At 38.6% G+C, this 19156-nt stretch overlaps 1 protein-coding gene across 2 annotated transcripts; it reads right to left on the bottom strand.

Annotated features, from left to right (window-relative positions):
* Positions 1 to 2080: 2080 nt before the first annotated feature.
* On the bottom strand, positions 2081 to 18634 carry clstn3 (calsyntenin 3). 2 transcript variants are annotated; one of them, XM_026284516.1, is made up of 19 exons: positions 18327 to 18634; positions 17461 to 17527; positions 14932 to 15054; positions 13248 to 13458; positions 12935 to 13143; positions 10331 to 10480; positions 10005 to 10190; positions 9403 to 9690; positions 8692 to 8804; positions 8364 to 8523; positions 7416 to 7475; positions 7107 to 7255; positions 6769 to 6917; positions 5390 to 5616; positions 4733 to 4894; positions 3847 to 3992; positions 3601 to 3736; positions 3208 to 3392; positions 2081 to 3093 (listed from the first exon to the last, which is right to left on the bottom strand). In XM_026284516.1, exons 2-19 carry the CDS (start codon positions 17525 to 17527, stop codon positions 2944 to 2946), a joined length of 2871 nt encoding a protein of 956 aa, XP_026140301.1. In that variant the 5' UTR covers positions 18327 to 18634; the 3' UTR covers positions 2081 to 2943. The 2 variants fall into 2 exon arrangements, with proteins under 2 accessions (XP_026140301.1, XP_026140302.1); XM_026284517.1 differs by lacking the exon at positions 17461 to 17527 and having other exon boundaries at positions 18327 to 18633.
* Between the last annotated feature and the right edge of the window lie 522 nt (positions 18635 to 19156).

Below are 19156 nucleotides of genomic sequence, written 5' to 3'. Positions count from 1 at the left end.
GCGCGATTTACGCTGAAGTTACGTAAAATTCCTAAAGTGATAGCGCATGCTTTGAATGACAGGTTGATAAGCTATTGTTTCAAGATTCAGGGAAAGGATTTTGTATAATGAACAGTTATTTCAAATTCTGTCGTGCAGTATCTTTTTAGCTTTGTATTTTTGTTTCTTTTTTTAATGAATATGCATGTGTAATTTAGGGGTGTATTGCTATAAACGTGTACTGAAACAGAAATGCTCTGTTCAGGCTCATGGACTTAAACTTTATTCATTTATAGCAAACAGTCTAAGATCCTCAACAACTTCTACAGCGGTGTAGTTGAGAGCGTCTTGTCCAGTCTATATTCTTGACCAACTGCATCACTGTTTGGTATGGCTATTGTAAGGGACCACAAACGTCTGCACATCATCAGGACTCCACTGCCCTCTCTGCAGACCATTCACCACCGCAGAGTCCACAGAAGAACTGCATCCATCATTAAAGACCCTATACCCATCCCACTCCTACCCTCAGGACGGAGGTAAAGGAGTGTAAATTGCAGGACTTCCAGGTTAAGGAACTCCTTCTTCCCCTCAGCTATTAGACTCTTAAACAGACAGCTATGGACGCATCTATCTCAGAGAACAATCGGTTCGAATTGTTTCATCTCATTTTAACATTTGTAATTTTATAGCTGTTGTTACTACCAGTGTATATTTGTTAATATTACTCATGTAGCCTCATCTCAATTTGCACATCTGCTACTGTTACTGCTGCTATTGTTATCATGTAGTTGCACTCAGTTTGCACGTTACTGCACTATTGTTTTTTTGCACATAATTTAACACTGTACATTCGCATATATAGATATAATTTACATAGTCTATTTTTCACATTCTATATTCCTACTCTATCCTCGCATATATATATATATATATATATATATATATATATATATATATATATATATATATATTCATAGTCTATATTCCTACTACTGCAGCATAGTTTTTATTATTATGTTTCTTACATTGTATGTATGCAAGTGTGTATCATTTGTATAGTGTATAGTTTGTGTGTGTGTGTGTGTGTGTGTGTGTATAAAGATATATTCCTTGTAATTTTCCATGGATTCAATGAAATGTTAGTGTCTTGTGGTTAAATTGACCGTTTATGCTATTCTGATGTATTCATGTTTTGATTTAATATAAAGGATGTAAAGTAATACTGTAAACGCAAGAAAACCAACTAACTACTACAGTAGTTGGTTTATTTCTACAGAATTCACCCATATGTTAAATGAATTGTGATATTGTTATGAATTACTGTAATATGATTTAAATCTTTCAAAACTGCGGGTTGAATAATCCATCCAGGAGATCACGTCCTGCCCAACAGGAAGGATTCATAGGCAGTTCATTATTTATATTCTAAAACATTTCATATTCCATTCACGGCTCTATAAATAATCGCATTATGATCATCTGTGTGTAATATGGTAATACGCAATGTTTGTTTTATAAATATTTTACATTATAAAACTATAAAAAATAAGACTATAAAAAAATAAACACTGACCATCTGCTAACGTCATCCGTGTGTTTTTATTATGAACAGATTATTTCTTCAGACGGTTATCAATCACAATCAATCCATATAATCCATGTCATTGTGTCTATAAGTATAGTTAATTATCCCAATGGTAACCATTGTAATAATGTAGCTTATTAATGCAAGTTTATCCATTCTTAATATCACACTGCAAAAACAACAGGCCGTTATTTACTGACAGGTTTCCACTGTATACTAACACAGACAGAGAAATAGAGAGGAGGAGTGCGAGCTGGAAGGAGGAAAGGTGGCACAGATGTACATTCAGAAACCAAAAAAGCAGTGGCAGTATCTAAAGAGTGCATGGATAGAGAAAGGACGGGGAAGAAAAGAGAGAGGGAGGATGATGGCAGAGGTGAAAAGTGTTCAAGGCATAACAATAATGTGCCTTTCTGTTTCACTGTGAATCAGATATTAACAAGTTTTTAAATTACACAATTGAACACACAAATAAATAGACATTCATCAAGCCAATCATTACCGCTCTTATTACTAATACTATTATTGTCATTACCACTGGATATTACCAATAGAGATATTAGAAAAAAATACCTAGCCTATCTGAAAGTGCAAAGACCAAGAATGAACAAAAATAATGGAACCGACAACAAAAAATGAGAATAATAGTAGTAGTCATTTGTATTTACATACATTTAAGTACAATCAAAACTGCCCAGGTAGAGCTAACATTCTGATACAGCAGAGGGCATTGCACTGTACTGTGTTTTTCATGAGGTTGTGAGAAGAGGAGCACAGATTTGTGTGTGTGTGTGTGTGTGTGTGCGTGCATTGGGATGCTTAAAAGAAAGCACTTGCATACCTAGCTGGAGTCTATCACTATTACGAAACACCTTTACTGACTAGTCCTCTATATCTGTACATGTGAATTTGTTCAAGGAATGTATCAAGAGACAGATTGTGCAGAGGAAATACAGCTTCTGAAGTGGTTTTGTACTCGGTGTACTGGGCACTAGACGTCATATTAATAACAATAGGCTGCAATCTGAAACATTCGGAGTCAATTAGCTGATATGAGTTGACAATTAGACTTTTTATTATGTTTGATAAAGTGTTGTGAGCACATCAATTGGAATGGTTGATGAATGATTTTAATTGTGCCATTAATATATATTGGGGTCTGGGTTGAGAGTGGCAAAGAGGGAATGCGTTGTGCATTGTGGGAGCGTACATTCCAGAGAGAAGCATTGCATTCACAGAGGCTGAGATCCTATTATTGTGTCACTGGTGGGTTAGACACTTTGCATGTTCTTTGATGTTGCATCTGTGTGCATTCGTATATTCCTGTGTTTTAAATGAGCGGGTGGTGTTCTAGTTTGTGGGTGTGGCTAATTGGCTCAGTAGCGTCTGGGGGCGGAGTCTCTTCCCTCTTTCTTGATGATGATTCGTTGGTCGTCACTGGAATCGCCGGGCGAATCCACTACCTCTTCCTCATCGTCACACTCTCCTTCCATGTCTGTTGCAATTCCCATGCGGTTCTCATATGTCTAAGAGAGAGAATATAAAGAGAGATGCATAAGATCAGTACATCACAGATCAGTAATAATGCTGATAAACTACTATTCAAAAGTTTGGGGACAGTACTACTTTTGCATTCATACCTCCATTGGGTTCACAATGATGGTGAGGGCCGAATCGTCCCATTGGTTACTGCCTTCTTTGTCTCCGCCTCTTGCTCCATCACCACGGCGATGGATGGAACGGATGCGAAAGACACCAAGAATCACCATGACAACCAAGAAACCCACGCACACCATGATGATGACAGTTGCGGCTCCTGGAACAACTGTACACACGAGGAAAGAGAGAGACTTTGTTTATTCTTTATATTTTGATCAAATAAAAAAAAGATGTAATGTTATTATAATATTTAAATATATTCCATTCAGAACTCAAAACTTTCTCTGCAGTAAAAAAGACCATTTAGTAAACATTATTAATAGGGGGAAAAAAATTGATATACCAATACAAAAATGTCAGACTCAGACATGTACCTGAGTTGCGGTGTGGGTTGGGGAGCGTGTGTCCACTCAGTTCCCCAGTGTGATGGGAAGGGTGGAGGAACTGCTGCTGGGATGCCAGCAGGTGAGACGGATGGTACAGACTGTCCAGAGAGTGCAGGAAGTTCACCTGAGCAGGAGAAAACCAGACAGACAGACAGAGAGAGAGAGTGTGTGTGTGTGTTAATTAAGTGATGTGTGTGTCCACATCAGTGTCATGTGTTCAGTGGTGTTCATTACCTCCAGCGTGAGCTCGTTGCTGGTGTACCGTCCATTCATTTCAGAGCAGGACAGACGGAACCTTCTTTCAAAACGAGCAGAGCCCTTTGCTAAGCGATAATGAATAGAGCGCAACACATCCTCGTACACAGAAATAGACTCCGCTCCTGAAAGAGAAGGATTGAAGTGTTGCAGTTTTTCTATTTCTTGTTAAATAAATGAGAATGTGTTCTTTATGTGTTTATGCTAAAATAATTTAGCTTTTTACTTCAGTAAAGCTTTTTTGTTTTTTATAACATAATACTTTATTCAGCAAGGATGCATTAAAGTGATCTAAAGTGACTGTGCAGCATTATATTAAATCTCAGTGAAGTTAAACTAAATATATATTTTATAATACTATTGTAAATAATAGAAAAAAATATTAGCATCAAATCAGAATATTAGAATGATCTCTGAAGGATCATGTGACACTGAAGACTGGAGCAATGACTGCTGTAGATTCAGCTTATTCAGCAAAAGTAAGCTTCTTACTGACCATGTACATGATCTGCATTTACAGCCCCAAATAGCAAAACTTAAACAACGACAAATGTTTTACATTATTTAATAAAATAGTAAATCAAGTGACATTTATTTTGAAGTAGCACAACAAGTAATAATGTTTACATTTCTAAAACACTGTATATTTTGTTATAAATTAAGACTTAAATTATTATTATTAAATTATATTAGTTAAAATATTATATTTGGACACTTTCTGATAACAGTGACACACTTCCATCGTTAAGACTACAAATAAATGCCCAAATATATTTATTAGCCACTTTACACAGCGCTTTCCCACTGTTTTTGCCAGTGAAGGCAATCTAAGCCTTAAAGTTTACATTAAATAACATAAAATTACCAGTGATGGCAATGTAGGCTGTTGTGTTAATGATGTCCAGTCCCCTCTCCTTTAATGACTCCATGTCAATCAGAAGCTCCTCCCTTTCTGGGTTTAGCTCCTCCCCCAAGGGCTGGACTTCACACCCATCCAGAGTATGAGCCACAGCATCTGACATCAGTGCTGATAAAGAGACAGAAAAAGACTGAATAATTCCCTACTCTTTGGTCACAACACTGAAGTGAGAGAAGAGCGAAGGTCTGTCCGCTGCATTGCACAAGCCCAAAGTCACTGATAACAGAGTGAGTACAGGTTGCCCTTTGGGCGAATAAGTAACTCTGTTGCTTGTTTTGCTCTCACTTTCTATGGAGAGATAATACTTGCATACTAACTTTCAAATAATCTGATAATGCCTTGACCTTGACTTCTTTATCAGGAAGCCTCTCTGCTGCTTCGCCTCTGGACAAAACTAAAACCAGCTCTTAGACCGCATATATTTCGTTTATAGTTATTCATCAAGTCGAGCCTCTGGGCTGTTACAGGGTCTGATGTGTAGATCATTTTCCAAGGATAAACGAATAGAATCCATTTGGATAAATAAGCCCTTATAGGGGTCATCAATCAAGTGGTGGGTTCATACAGTAGATTACTGTTTTAGGTCAGATGTTCAAAGCTTACCCCCTCCTTCCATGCCTTGAGCAGCTGTGTTCACAGCATGAGACAAGGAGCAGACGATACGGAGCTCAGGAAACAGGGGAACCCCTTGAGGGCCCTCAAACTCAGCGGCTGGCCGGGCCAGGTGGGGTCCCACCCCAGAGAGAGAGATCTGAGGGGCGTCAGGCTGGAGCACGACCAGATAACCCTCCAGCTGTCTGAGAGAGAGACAGCTCTCTTCACTGAAACACCTACAGAAGGACAAAGAGATTTATGACGATTAAAGAGAATATCTAGATACTTGAGAAAAATGTATCTTGATATTTTTTTGTCATTTTGCTGCAATGGTTTATGATTACAATGTGTCACATTTACTTATTTAATAATGCTGCAGGTCAAATGGTCTTCCACAACAAAGGATTTTTTTTTTCACGTGGGTAAGATTTTTAATGGTTTGAAAAAGAAGCCTCTTATGCTTATCAAGGATGCATTTATTTTATTAAAAATACATGAAAAGCAGCAGTATTATGAAATATTATCACGATTTAATGACGCAAAGCTGAATTTTCATCAGCCATTACTCCAATTTTCATCATCATTCTCAATGATCATTCAGAAATCATTTGAATATGCTGATTTGCTGCTCAAGAAAATGTGTTGAAAACAGTGATGCTTAATATTTTTGTAAAAACAATAATATATTTTTTTTCAGGAGCCTTTGATGAACAGACATTCAAAAGAAAAGCATTTATGTGAAACAGAAATCATTATTTAAAAAATGACCTTCACCTCTGATTAATTTGATTAATCTTTGCCATATAATATTCATAATATTTTAAAAACAGATTCCCAGTTTTCGTTAACTGACCCCAAACGTTTTAATTATATGATTAATTGTGATTAATCTGATGAATTAATCAGAGTATTATATTCACGTGACTGTTTGCAACTCTGCATAAATGTGTGTTCATATGTTTATGTGAATGTATGCCAATAAATCTGTGAGCAGCTGGTTAAATGAATCTGACAGCTGATACTACAGCTGGTCACTACAACCCATTGGCCTGATATCTGACGACAGTAAAGTAAAGCCCTAAAATCTGCATGCTTGCCAAAAAACAGAGGGAGTTGTTTTCAACCAAAATGGATTTCCTTACTCTGCACTTATCAGTCGATTTTTTTCATCTCCTTCTCTTCAGTGTGCTTTACTTAAAAGCTTTTTTTTTTCCGGCAATATCTACAGTATGGATAATATTTTGATATAGTTTGGTAATTGAAACTAACCTACTGTTGGTCACTGCAGTAAATTCATTTTCTGACCAAATTCATAAGACTTTAGATATGTTGGGTAAGTTGAAATGCTGAAGAAAGACCATTATTTGGGTGTGTGTAGAGTTGTCTACCTGAGAGAGGTGGTCAGTTTGAGCGGACGGACACCAGGTGTGGCAAACCGTAGAGAGTTCCTGTATGTCACCTGCTGAACAGCACGGTTGAAACTTTCAATGTCGTCTCCTTCTAACACCAGCACGGACTGGCTAGGGTTCACATGTACCTGAGGAAGGGACATTACAGGAACATGCCTGGTTAAATGTGACTTAAACACTATTGACAGAATAGAGTTAGACAAAAGACAAAGCAAAACCATTATAGTAACGCCCAACAGTTTTCTAAGAAGAACTATGGGCTATATAACATATAAAGATGTAAAATAAACAAACTTTAATTCATAGTGTTAATGTACCTTCATGCCTGAGCCTAAAGTCTCAAGGTCTCCGAAATCAAGCCCTTCTCGACAAGCATACAGACACTCCACCACACTGTGGGGCTCCACATTTCCTGGACGCACAGTCACTCCTGACAAAAGCCCTTTGTAACCACTGACAAACTTCCCTATGAGCCAAAATGATAGATATATATGAGTCAATACAGACTTTTTTTAAAGACGTTAAACTCACACTGACACTTAACTGAGTATCTCTAGTGATCTCAGATCGCTCATGAATCACACACTCACACCCACACCCAAACATTGTCCTGGTGTGCACCTTACCGGTCTCTTTACTCTCTGGCATGGTGTTGTTCACAATGTCTCTCGGTTTCTCTTCTGGCTCTACAGGAAGGAAAAAAGTGAGAAGTGAAGGGAAATGGATAAATGCTGAAATGCATCTTTGCTAAGTTGTATCAAAGTTTGATGCATCAATTCAATACATCTTTGCCAAATTAAAGTATTAAAATCTTACTGACTCAAAACATTTAAAAGGTATAGTGTATGTTCAGTTATTTTGTATTGGTGTAATTTGTATTCAAGTTCTTCATATCACTCCTGACGCTATATGATAGCTCTGTGTGAGGGACAGACTGGAATTTGTCAAAATTACTCAATGTTTCCATTTGTTTCTCAGAATGCCAGCTAGATCCAAGCTAGGTGAAGATTATCAGTGTCTAGTTACTTCAATATTTCTTATTTCAGAAAACTTCTATAATTCTACTTTTATATTATTTTCTTTATATTTTTTATATATAATATAATATACGTTTTTATATTATTACTACTTTAATTGTGTTTTTGTCTTTTTGAGTCCCTGGTCAATATGAAATGGTGTTATATGGCAAAAGCTGTGAAAAATTAACCAGCTAAAAAATAACAGCATACAGTTTGAAGGAGAGTAAATAATGGCAGAACTGTCATTATTGAACTATTACTTAAAGCCTCTTCACAGTGTCAAAACATCATTATAGGAGGTCATTAACGCAGACTAGGTGACCCAGTTAGAAGAACAGCAGGAGACGGAAAGCATCTTTCTACCACACACACACACACGAGTGCCACAGTATGCAAGAACGATTCTGTTTAGTTGAATAATACATGAGTCTATTAATAGCAGAAACACATATAGTCTCAGAAAAGAACATGACTACAGATTTCTGCTCCACCTACTGCTGCGATCTTCACACCAGCCTCTTAAGATTTATCACATATGACTAATCGCTAAATTACCCCAGCATGCTCCGATGACCAGCCGCTGGTGTGGTGCTGGGTTGGGGATGGCTCCGTTGTCATGGATGAGTGCGGGGTCAAAGGTCACGCCATCCACATAGAGTGTGACAGAGGGGAACTGCACACTAAGGGACAGGTGATGCCACTCACTGTCACACACCTGTCAGAGTCAGAGGTCAAATGTCAGCTAAGCTCTAGAAACAATGTGTACACAAATGCAAATGTATTATGTTTATAGGATTCAAAGCAACACGTCTCACATAGTTCCTGTGACAGTCTGTGTGACAGGATTAAAGTAACCAAGATTTGCTGTCACGGTTAGTTTTACCTGTTCCAGTTTCCAAAGGAATTTGACAGGTCTTGCAGCAGACACATCCGGCCAATAGAAGAGAGAGAGACGACAGCCATGAACCGATAAGGAGTAGTGAGAGTACGAGTCATCTGAAAATGAGATCACAAAAGTTTAGTACAGCAGCTCAAATCTGAGTTCTGACCAGGGATGTCTGGCACTTTGGTACTATGTTTCATGGATAAAAAAGCATTAAAAATACTTTAGAATACATTGTTTATATTATTTATGCATAAATAATTACTTTGCTTATTTACTTGAAGACTATGTTCCATTGTTTCAATTGAATTTATTCATATTTTTATTAATACATACACTTCTGTTCAGAATTTTGGGATTAGTAAGATGTATTAAATAAATTAATACTTTCAGTAAGGATGCATTAAATTAAATAAAAACATAAGTATAATGTTACAAATGATTGATATTTCAAATACATGCATTTATTTTTTACTTTGTATTCATCAAACAACCTTTAAACAATGTATTACTGTTCCACAAAATGATTCATATACATTTGGGGAGCATGACAGGCTCAGAAAAATCATACCAACCACTAACTTTTGAATGCGAGTAACTGTTTAAATAGAAGAGTGTGGTCAACAACTTTATTTGTATTAAATTTTCCTGGTATTGGTACTGAAATGTTACAGAAATTTCAGAATGGTGATAAGACAGGCACAGACTGACCATTCTTTACAGTGCTGCAGATAATTGTCTCCTCCTCTTTACGGGTTCCCCTCGCCTGATTGGCCGGTGGCTGAGTGCTGGCGCCTCCTCTTCGCATCCACAGCTGCAGGGTGAAGTGGTCACCGGATACTGCTGAAGCAACTGAATCAGGTACTACAGCAACATGGGTGGAGCCATTGAAGGAGAAGACCAGGGATGAATCAGAAGACGGAAGAGTCGGCAGCGCTGCAGTCCAATTGGTTGCAGGAGATGGAGGTGGAAGGAGGTCGACTTCACCCCTTACAGCACCTGAAAACATTAAAAGCCTACACATTATTGATTTAAAAACAGGACTGTGTCTACAGAACTACAGAATTATTGAGAATTTTCATCCTGCAGCTAATCTAAAAAGCATGGAGTGAATTGGGACATTTTCCCATCTGCTCTAAATGAGATAAACAGTTGGGCAACAGAGTCCGTAATAGATAAACTCCTAGTCCTCAATCTTCTGTTCGCTAATCATCTCTAATCCTAATGAATGAGGATCTGCCATCATCAAATTCAAACCGTAGACAATTTATTGAAGAAATGAAAAATTCAGGAAATAACTTAATCAAACGTACCACAGAGTCTGCGCACAGATCGATCTGAGTAGCTGTCCCTGTCACAGCCCTTCCCAATGTGACCCGTTTGAAGCTCAACAGTAGCCTGGATGTTCCAAACCGTTTCCTCACACGCTTCCAAGTGCAGGTTCGGGAAGAGAGGGATACTGCCAGAACCAGGAGTGTACTCGATGCGCTTTGTCCATCCTGTTATTCACACACACACACACATAATGTAAGTTTTCAATTTTTTTGAATTCAGTACAATTTTTATAATAATAATAAAAATACAATTTAATAAATAAAATGAAAATAACTAATAAATGGTAAAAAATATATATATTTACCAATCCAGCCAGGCTTGCAGGAAGGTTTTACTGTGACTATGACCTGAGCATCGGCCTGAGCTCGATTCTTCCCACAGTCAAACGCTGTCACCCAGAAACTGTGGACACGCTGGCGTTTAGAGTCCAGTGGCTCAGTGTTCTTTATGTTCCCTGAATTTGTAAGATATAGAGTAGTTTACACACTCACAGTCCACTTTATTAATTCATGTTCAAATTGTGTTCAACTGTTCATTAATGCAAACATTTAATCAACCAATCACATGACAGCAACTCAATGCATTTAGGCATGTAGATGTGGTCAAGACCAAGCATCAGAATGGGGAAGGAAGGTGATTTAAGTGGCATTAAACGTGGAATGTTTTTTGATGCCAAAAGGGTTTGTCTAATTATTTCAGAAACTGGAATTGTTTTTCTACTATGATGATATGGGAGATTTGCATCTTGGATGTGAGGTGGATCTGCATGATGCTATCATGTCAGTACAGACCAAAATCTCTGAGGATGTTTTTAGTACCTTGCTCAATCTATGCCATACAAAATTAAGTCGGTCCTGAAGACAAAAGGGAGTCTAACTCGGCAATAGCAAAGAGGCCGGTGGGTGTATATCAAGCTAAATAAACACAGATATCACTAAAAGATTTGAAAGCCAGAAGCTTTGGTAAAACAGACTCAGATTGGAAATAATAAAGCAGATTTGATACTGCCAGGGACACTGAGAATGAGACAAATAAACCAGAAGCATCAAAAGCAGCTCAAAATGAGAAATGTGAGCAAAAACAAACAATGTAATAAAAGATGACAGGGACGGGTGAAGGCCAACTGTGGGCTGGAGGAGAGAGAGAGAGACTAAAAGAACGATATTGAAGAGGCACAATAGATAAAAGGATATTCACACAGCGGTGTCTGGTTCAGCCTGACCCAAATTACAAAAGTAAACCACACACACTACAGCAGGAAAATCTGCATAGTCATGGCTAAAAAGAGGATCTCTCTCCCTTGTGTGCCTTGCTTATTGTAGCTTTCTCTCTTGTTTTGGTTTCTTTCCAATGGCCTTCTTCATCAGCATTTGTCATGTTACAAAATGTCGGCTATTGATTGCTTTCGTCTGTGAGTGGGTGCTGTGATCTGCATTGAATGATCAGGATGGGTGACTATCCCTCCATCTCACTGCAGCAACTGGGCTGTTCAGAGAACTGCCCAAAAAACACATTAACATTAACATGCCACCTCATTTTTGAATGATTTGAAAAACTGATTAAAGCAATGCTGATCTTCACAAGTAGAATAGTATATATTACGATAATAATATTATGGGTATGAGTGTAACAGAAGTTTTGGGCCAGTTTAAAGACCTAAAAGTAAAGTATATTAATTCACTTTGTCTTAAAGGGGGGGTGAAATGCTCGTTTTCACTCAATATCCTGTTAATCTTGAGTACCTATAGAGTAGTACTGCATTCTTCATAACTCCAAAAAGTCTTTAGTTTTATTATATTCATAAGAGAAAGATAGTCTGTACTGATTTTTCCCGGAAAAACACGACCGGCTGGAGACGTGACGTGTGGGCGGAGCTAAAGAATCACGAGCGCGAGTAAGCTTTTGCGTTGAGAGCGTTTGGAAGCTGTGACATTACCGTGAGGAAAAAAACATCCAAAACAAACCATGGCTAACAGTCAGATTCAGCGTATATTTATGATCCAGAATCAGATCCAGAGGCTGAAACTGAATGAGAACAGCAGCAGCAACGACTTGCTCCGAGCGGGGCTCGAACCCAGGTCTCGGCATGGGAGGGGACGCACTAACAAGGAGGCAGAGATATTTGAAGCAGTTTTACTCACCGCCTGCGGTTCCAACACACGATCGTGACCCTTTTTCGTTGGGATTGCATCCTCCATAAGAAATAAACGATATGCAAATCCGGCGTCAAACTGGACCTTGTTTGTAAAACAAGCATCTTCGAAATGCAGGGAACAAACACAAACACTTCCGCTGATGCTCTGTAAAAATAAACTCCATCCACTGGTCCCTTAATGCTGTTTTTTTTTGGTAATCTGTGCAGGGTTGTCTTGCCCTGGCAACCAAAAACACACTTCTTTTGTGACATTTCACGACGCTCTCGCTCTGATCAGTGAAGTCTGTTGTGCTCTCAGTGCTCTGCTATACGGGAGCGCGCTCTTCCGGCAGACGTGCCCTCAGGACCCATATAAGGAAATTCCACTCCATCTAACGTCACACATAGCCATACTCGAAAAAAACTTTCCGAAACTTGTGACAAACCAGAAGGAGTATTTTGGGAACAAAAATACTCCTTCAAACGTACAACTTAATTTTTGAAACTTTGTCCATGTTTAGCATGGGAATCCAACTCTTTAACAGTGTAAAAAACTCAGTATGCATGAAATAGCATTTCATCCCCCCTTTAAACAAGAGCACATCTCAAAGTAATATATACCTTTATATGGGGACTTGCATGTGGGATAGCTCAACCCATACCCCATATATATATATATATATATATATATATCACTATTTTTATGAGACGTCATGATCTGTCACCCCTACATGAGATAAAAAGTGTATCAATGCTGGCAGTTGTAGATCTCACCATCGTTGTCAATGGTGAAAGGGACGTTGGGTGTGATGATGTCATAGAAGCAGATCTGGCTGTACTGAGGCGAGCAGTCGGCATCAACTGCTTCCACCCGCACAATACGATCAAACAGACGACCCTCGGGCACCGATGCCTCGTACCGACGCTCCACAAAGACAGGAGAGAACTCATTCACATCATTTACACGAACGTGAACGGTGGCCCTGGGAAGAGTGTGTCAAGGGTGTAAGAATGCAATGGATCTGACATAAACTTGCAGAAACCAGATCTTTAGGAAAATTTCATCTGAACAAGAGAAATCTCTTACTTGTGAGACTTCTTGTTGTTGGTCCCGTCAGGACCTTCACCGCAGTCATACGCCTGGATGGTGAAGCTGTGCTCCTTCTGGCTTTCGCAGTCCAGAGGCTCCTTTGACCGAACCAGACCTTCTCCAGTGGAGCGATCCAGCACCACTGCCTCAAATTGTGCCGAACCAGAACCACCTGGTCCGTTATGAACCCTAAACCCACAGATCTCCCCTGAAAAGAGAAAAAGACATCTGCACTGACTACATTTGAATCAAACATATTTTGCATGTGACTGACAACCTTTGTACAAATCCTTATTTAAAGTGCCACTTACTACACAAGTAAAAAAAAAAACATTGATGTGTGAAATGATGTGAAAAGGGCTGCTGAGTGCTCTTCTGGAAGTAAACACTTGTCTGTGTTCAGAAAGTGCTGTCACACATGACACGGCACTTTGAATTTTAGCTCAGTCTGCCAAGAGGGGAGGTCTGTCAGCCTTAATCTCTGTGTAATTCGTTATAAACATAACATGTAATTACTTACCGCAGTACTAAACTAGCTGTTACAAGCTCCAAAGATGCCCCCCTCCCCGTCAAAATAACCCTTACACCAAAACCTTGACTAGACCCTGTCAATTAGGAGTAAATATTAAGTGTCCTTTTCACACTTGAGGCATAAGAGGTTATATTTACTGATGAAAGGTGCGGTCACATTTATCGCTGTTCAGCGAATGTTCACCAGCCATTTCAATCTATGCAATGCAAAAATGATCATGAGGGCGAAAGATTTTATCTGCGTTAGCCAACAGAAAGCTGCTTTGTTTGAAAGTGTTTTCTGTTTGAGCTGTGCTTCATACACTATTGATCTGAACTCAACACAACAAAACTGGAAATACCTTACTAATATTAAATGCACAATTAGTGTTTCCTTTTCAAAGGTGAGGGCTTATATTTACTGACTTAAGGTGTGGTTGTTTTGTAAATTTCACTGGCAAAATTAATGCATTTTTAATAAGAATCCATGCAAACGGGAATCTGGCCTAAGGCCAAAAGATTTCCCCGCATGATTTCAAGACCTTTTTTCCCCATGAAACTTTGTAAAAAGGTATATGAATATAATCTTAAAGAGTTAGTTCACCCTCAAGGCATCCTTGGTATATATTACTTTCTTCTTTCACACGAATCCAATGGAAGTTATGTTAAAAATAATCCTTGCTCTTCCAAACTTTAGAATGGTTGTAGGCAGGTGTTTTTTTTTTAACACCAAGGATGCTTTGAGGGTGAGTAAAACATGGGCTAATTTTCATTTTTGGGTCTACTAACCATTTAAATGGATTAAAAACCATAGCATGACTTTAGAGATGTGGTTAAATTTAGCAGAAAAATAAGATCATTTGTCTATAGACCTTAGTCAGGGTAGCAGCATATTTAGCATTTATTTATTTAGGTGTCTATGAGGGATGGGAGTACAATGTGTTCAATGGATTGTACCAATATTTAATAAACCACACAGCTTTCTGTTGCTCAGAGCAGCATATTACTATCTATCAGCTATCCAGACATGATGTGAAATCTGCGTAGGGAAATCTTTAGCCCTCACGCAAAACTCCTTATTGTGTGGATTCTTATTGAAATGACTGATACTGAAGTGGTAAATGTGTCTCCACCTGAACACATAAAGGTGTGACATTATCAGCATCTTTACCTGCATAGTGCAGTGGTGCATCTTTATCCAGGGCGAACAGAGGGGGGTTGAGGAGGACAGTGTTGTCGTTTTCCATGACGATCCCTTGGTACTCTGTTTCGATCCATGGCTTGTGTTTATTGGCTGAGAAAGAACAATCACAAAAGCAAGGGACAGGCGTGAGAGCCACCGGAACAATCTATGACTCAGAACAAACAGCTTCTTTTCTTTTCTTTTTGTTTACAAGACTATTTATAACACAGCGTTATGAAGGTGAGTGAGCAGAGGTTCAAAGACAAACACAAGTAGTCCAAGCCAAAAGAATTAGCAACAAATAAAAAAAAAGTTGTGCTAAAATGCATTAGTGGCAGATGGTGCAATGGTTCGACAGCTGTACATATGCATAACACTTGCACATTAAGTTACAAACATACCCATATGGGGATCGACTGAAACTGTGTGGTGGACACACACACACACACACACACACACACACACACAGCACGCCTCGCTGCTTTGCAGAGTAATTAGATGTAGAGATGTTTGGTCTGATCATACACCGTGAGGTATATTGTGCCTATCACTCAAAAAGAGACAGATAGCTTCTCTTAGAATGCTTGGAGACGGAACCACGCAAACCAACATTAAACACCCTGAAAATGAGAAATCTTCAGCAATAAAGCTGGCCTACTGGCCCGGGTCATTCTGACTGGTGCTGCATTGCCACAATATTTTTTACATTCATTAGATTGTACATTTCCATTTTTATGCCTTGCAACTTAAACATTGGTTTTCTGTGATGTATTTTTGCATTGTTGTTACATATTATTTTGATTTGTCACTGAGATCATGAGGCTTTGTCAAATCTGTGAAAAAAGAGTCTTAAAAACATATGTGTTGGTGTGATTTGTATGCCAAATGTATGCAAGTGTGTTTAATATCAGTAATTTTTTGTGTTCTTTGCAATATATACTGTTCAAATGTCTGGGGTCAGTAAAAAATAAATAAAAATAATAATAATAATTTAATGGTAAAATTTTATTCAGCACAGACACATTGAGCTGAGTCAAAGTGATAGTAAAGGCGTCTACATTCTAAATATATATATATATATATATATATATATATATATATATATATATTAATTAAATAAATGCTACTGTTTTAAACTTTATATTGAACAACATCATATTAACTTTAAAAACAAATATATTTTTCGACAACAAAAATAAGCTTTTAAAGATTTCTGAAGAAATATGTTACACTGAAGACTACAGTTTGCCATCACAGGAATAAATGATATTTGAAAATATATTAAAATAGAAAAATGCTTACAGTTTTTACTGTATATTTGGAAAAAATGCAGCTTTGGTGAGCATAACATAATTCTTTCATAAACATTAAAATAAAAAATGTCTGACTCCATACATTTGAATAGTGTATATTTATATATTAAATATCAGTATGAATGTAAAAAACATCAATTTATTTAAACAACTAATATGAAAAACGTATAAATATTTCTAGAAAAATACATAATAGCAAACAAATAAAAATCAATCATTCTTTTGCCCTGGTGCCAGTTAAAACATTCGCAAGGTGGGTAAAAATCCTAATTTCTAATCCTTATTACTGAGGCCTGTTTCATAAAAACGATTTAAATATCTTGTCATATGACAGCCTACTATACTACTAGACAGTTTGCTGACCACTAACTCAGTGCACCAGTCTTTTTCATGTGTGGCCACATGCCGTCCACCTCGCTCTCATATTTTAAATCAATCTGTCTTTTTTCGCCATTTATCCAGCTATCCCTCTATCTCTCTCTCAAACCCACCCACCCACGCCCGCGTACCTCCCTCTCATCCCTCACTCAGCCATATAACATTAATCTGAGCATCAGACCACGGGATTACTCCTCGGATTACGGACCGAGCGACAACGCTGTGCATCTCACTCCATTTATCACACCACGTGCTGCTTTCCCACACGGACCGGAGCATTTTGAACGACTCCGTCAACAGCTGTGACAGACGATTGATAGAAAGATCAACGCATGTCTGTGAGAAATTTTAGCCATACATTAAGAAATATAGCATCTCTGGTTTCCCACATGTCTAAAAATAGCAGAGACAAAGAATGGATAAGCTTTCACCCTTTTCTTCAAGGACAAGAGTCGACTTCCCACTCCCCTTCTCTTTCTCACAGAGATGCCTCAGTATATATATCAGCATCCTTTCTGTCCTTCTCCAAATATTGCTCTCCCACCATCATCATCTCATGTCATTCCATCACTTTCTTCATCATGTTGTCTCTTCCCATGTCACCTTGAGATGCGGCCTATACAAAATCTACTGTTGTCATTCATAAAGAAGGCACACATTTATTAACTGACACGATTTCACACTCAACACCAAAACGGATTGAGTTCTCTGGTTTAAGTGAAGTGCATGTGCCAGAGCTGCGAACAGAAACGTTAATACACTCATTCGCACTTAATCATCAACACAATGCTCAGTATCAACAATCAAAAGGATGGAGGACACTGACCTTTGTTGCTATGGGCAACCGAAGTCAAGCAAAAGAGGAGAAAGGAGAGAAAACTCATTCTGGCCATCTGAGGGAGGAAGGAGGGGAAGGACAGAGGGAAATAACATGCATTAACCTGCTATGGAGCAGTTTGACATAGAGGACAGAGGAGAAACAGATAAGCGCAAAGACAGAGACAGAGACAGACAGACATATTTCCTTGCCTGCATTTCCTTATCCGTAAACATTAAGACATTAAATACTCCTTTAGGTATATGTGAATATGATATGCAATACCCTTGACATCATTTTCGTGGCCTAGTATGGCCGAGGAGGTCTGGCTTCCATCTGAGAGACAGTATGTCGACTATTATATAGCCTGCTGTGTTTACTAGTGACAATCAACGCTCAATAAAAACCTTGGTATTAAGCGAATTGAGTGCACGTGAAATTGAGAAGTCTGCGCATCCTCGCTCACGCGCGTGCAGGTGTATCCTCGCGGATGTAGCACATAGGCAGGTTTGTTAACAGAATATTAAACGCTTGTCCTCGAATAACATCTGCTCTGATAAGGTTTATATAGGCTATGTCATTTATTTAAATTAGTATTTTTTTATTTTTATAAATATAAAGATTAAGATCTTCCAACTTTGGTGACGGACAGATCCGTGATATAACCTACTGGTGTTTACAGCGCGTTATTAAAACGACCGGTGTTATGGCTCACTCATACATATATGCGACAAACACGAATCGATTTTTAAGCCTGTTAATTAATTCAAAAATGATATAACACTTATCTAGATGGTAATTTTAGATGATATAACACCTGTGTCACGCGCAAGAAATGAATTATAAATAATATTTTGGCATCAAATGTCCGTTACCGTGAGGTGTGAGATGGTACCCCGTTCAGTCTCCTCTAAGCATCCGTCACACACTCACACCTATGACAGCCCGATGCCCGCCGACACACCGACTGCAACGGCTGGAGCCTCCGGTGCCTCCCGAGACTACTCGAACTGCGGAAAGGAGCCAAACTGGAATTTGAAGATTAGATACGGAGAAACCAATGCCCCCGTTTTCGGTGGATGCCGTGAGAGAGAAAAAAAATCTCCTCCCTCTCGCAGTCTCTTAACCCGCCCACACTGCGTCTCTCTCGCTCTCCGGACTCACCCCCGGTTAAACGGTGAAACGCGAATTTACAAATCCTACTGCGAAAAGGGCTTGCTAATTAATATTCATTAGCCAACTCTCTGCCATTGGAAGGTAATGACGCAGCTCATTAATATTCATCACACAGGCAGCGATGTTTGGAGAACAATTGCGTAATTACATAATGAATAAATAATATGCAACAACCAAATCGTCGCAAGCGAGATTAACATAATCTACTTCATATTAATAAGATAAGCATTATTCATTGTAGAAAACATATTTGTTCCTCCACTTAGCGTCTCTAAAGTCAGCGAGATGGCTGGCTGTGTGATACATCTGGGCTTGGAGGGAAGCATCTGGAGGCTGTGGTGTAGTACTACTCATCGTCAAACCACACATTTACTTCCCACTTCGAGTTTGTAATGAATGTCATTTGTGAATGCGTTTTAACCTCTCACTCTCACAATCTGTGCCTCAGCTCTAGGGCCCAGACTGCAAGATGACGTCATATCGGCTCAGATATAAAGCCCTGACCCAACACTCCAAAAACACCGGAACA

The sequence above is a fragment of the Carassius auratus genome, chromosome 16 (genome assembly GCF_003368295.1).
Source record: "Carassius auratus strain Wakin chromosome 16, ASM336829v1, whole genome shotgun sequence".
NCBI lineage: Eukaryota > Metazoa > Chordata > Actinopteri > Cypriniformes > Cyprinidae > Carassius > Carassius auratus.
This window is presented reverse-complemented; position numbering and strand designations above follow the sequence as displayed.

What these genes read in the sequence shown, in the direction of transcription:
- clstn3 (XM_026284516.1), bottom strand. Translation starts at nt 17,527, where the DNA reads ATGGCCAGAATGAGTTTTCTCTCCTTTCTCCTCTTTTGCTTGACTTCG. An exon ending in TTTCACCATTGACAACGATG is followed by an intron (nt 10,481 to 12,934) that starts GTGAGATCTACA and finishes TTACAAATTCAG; the next exon opens with GGAACATAAAGAACACTGAG. An exon ending in AAACTGACCACCTCTCTCAG is followed by an intron (nt 5,617 to 6,768) that starts GTAGACAACTCT and finishes GTCCTTCTGTAG; the next exon opens with GTGTTTCAGTGAAGAGAGCT.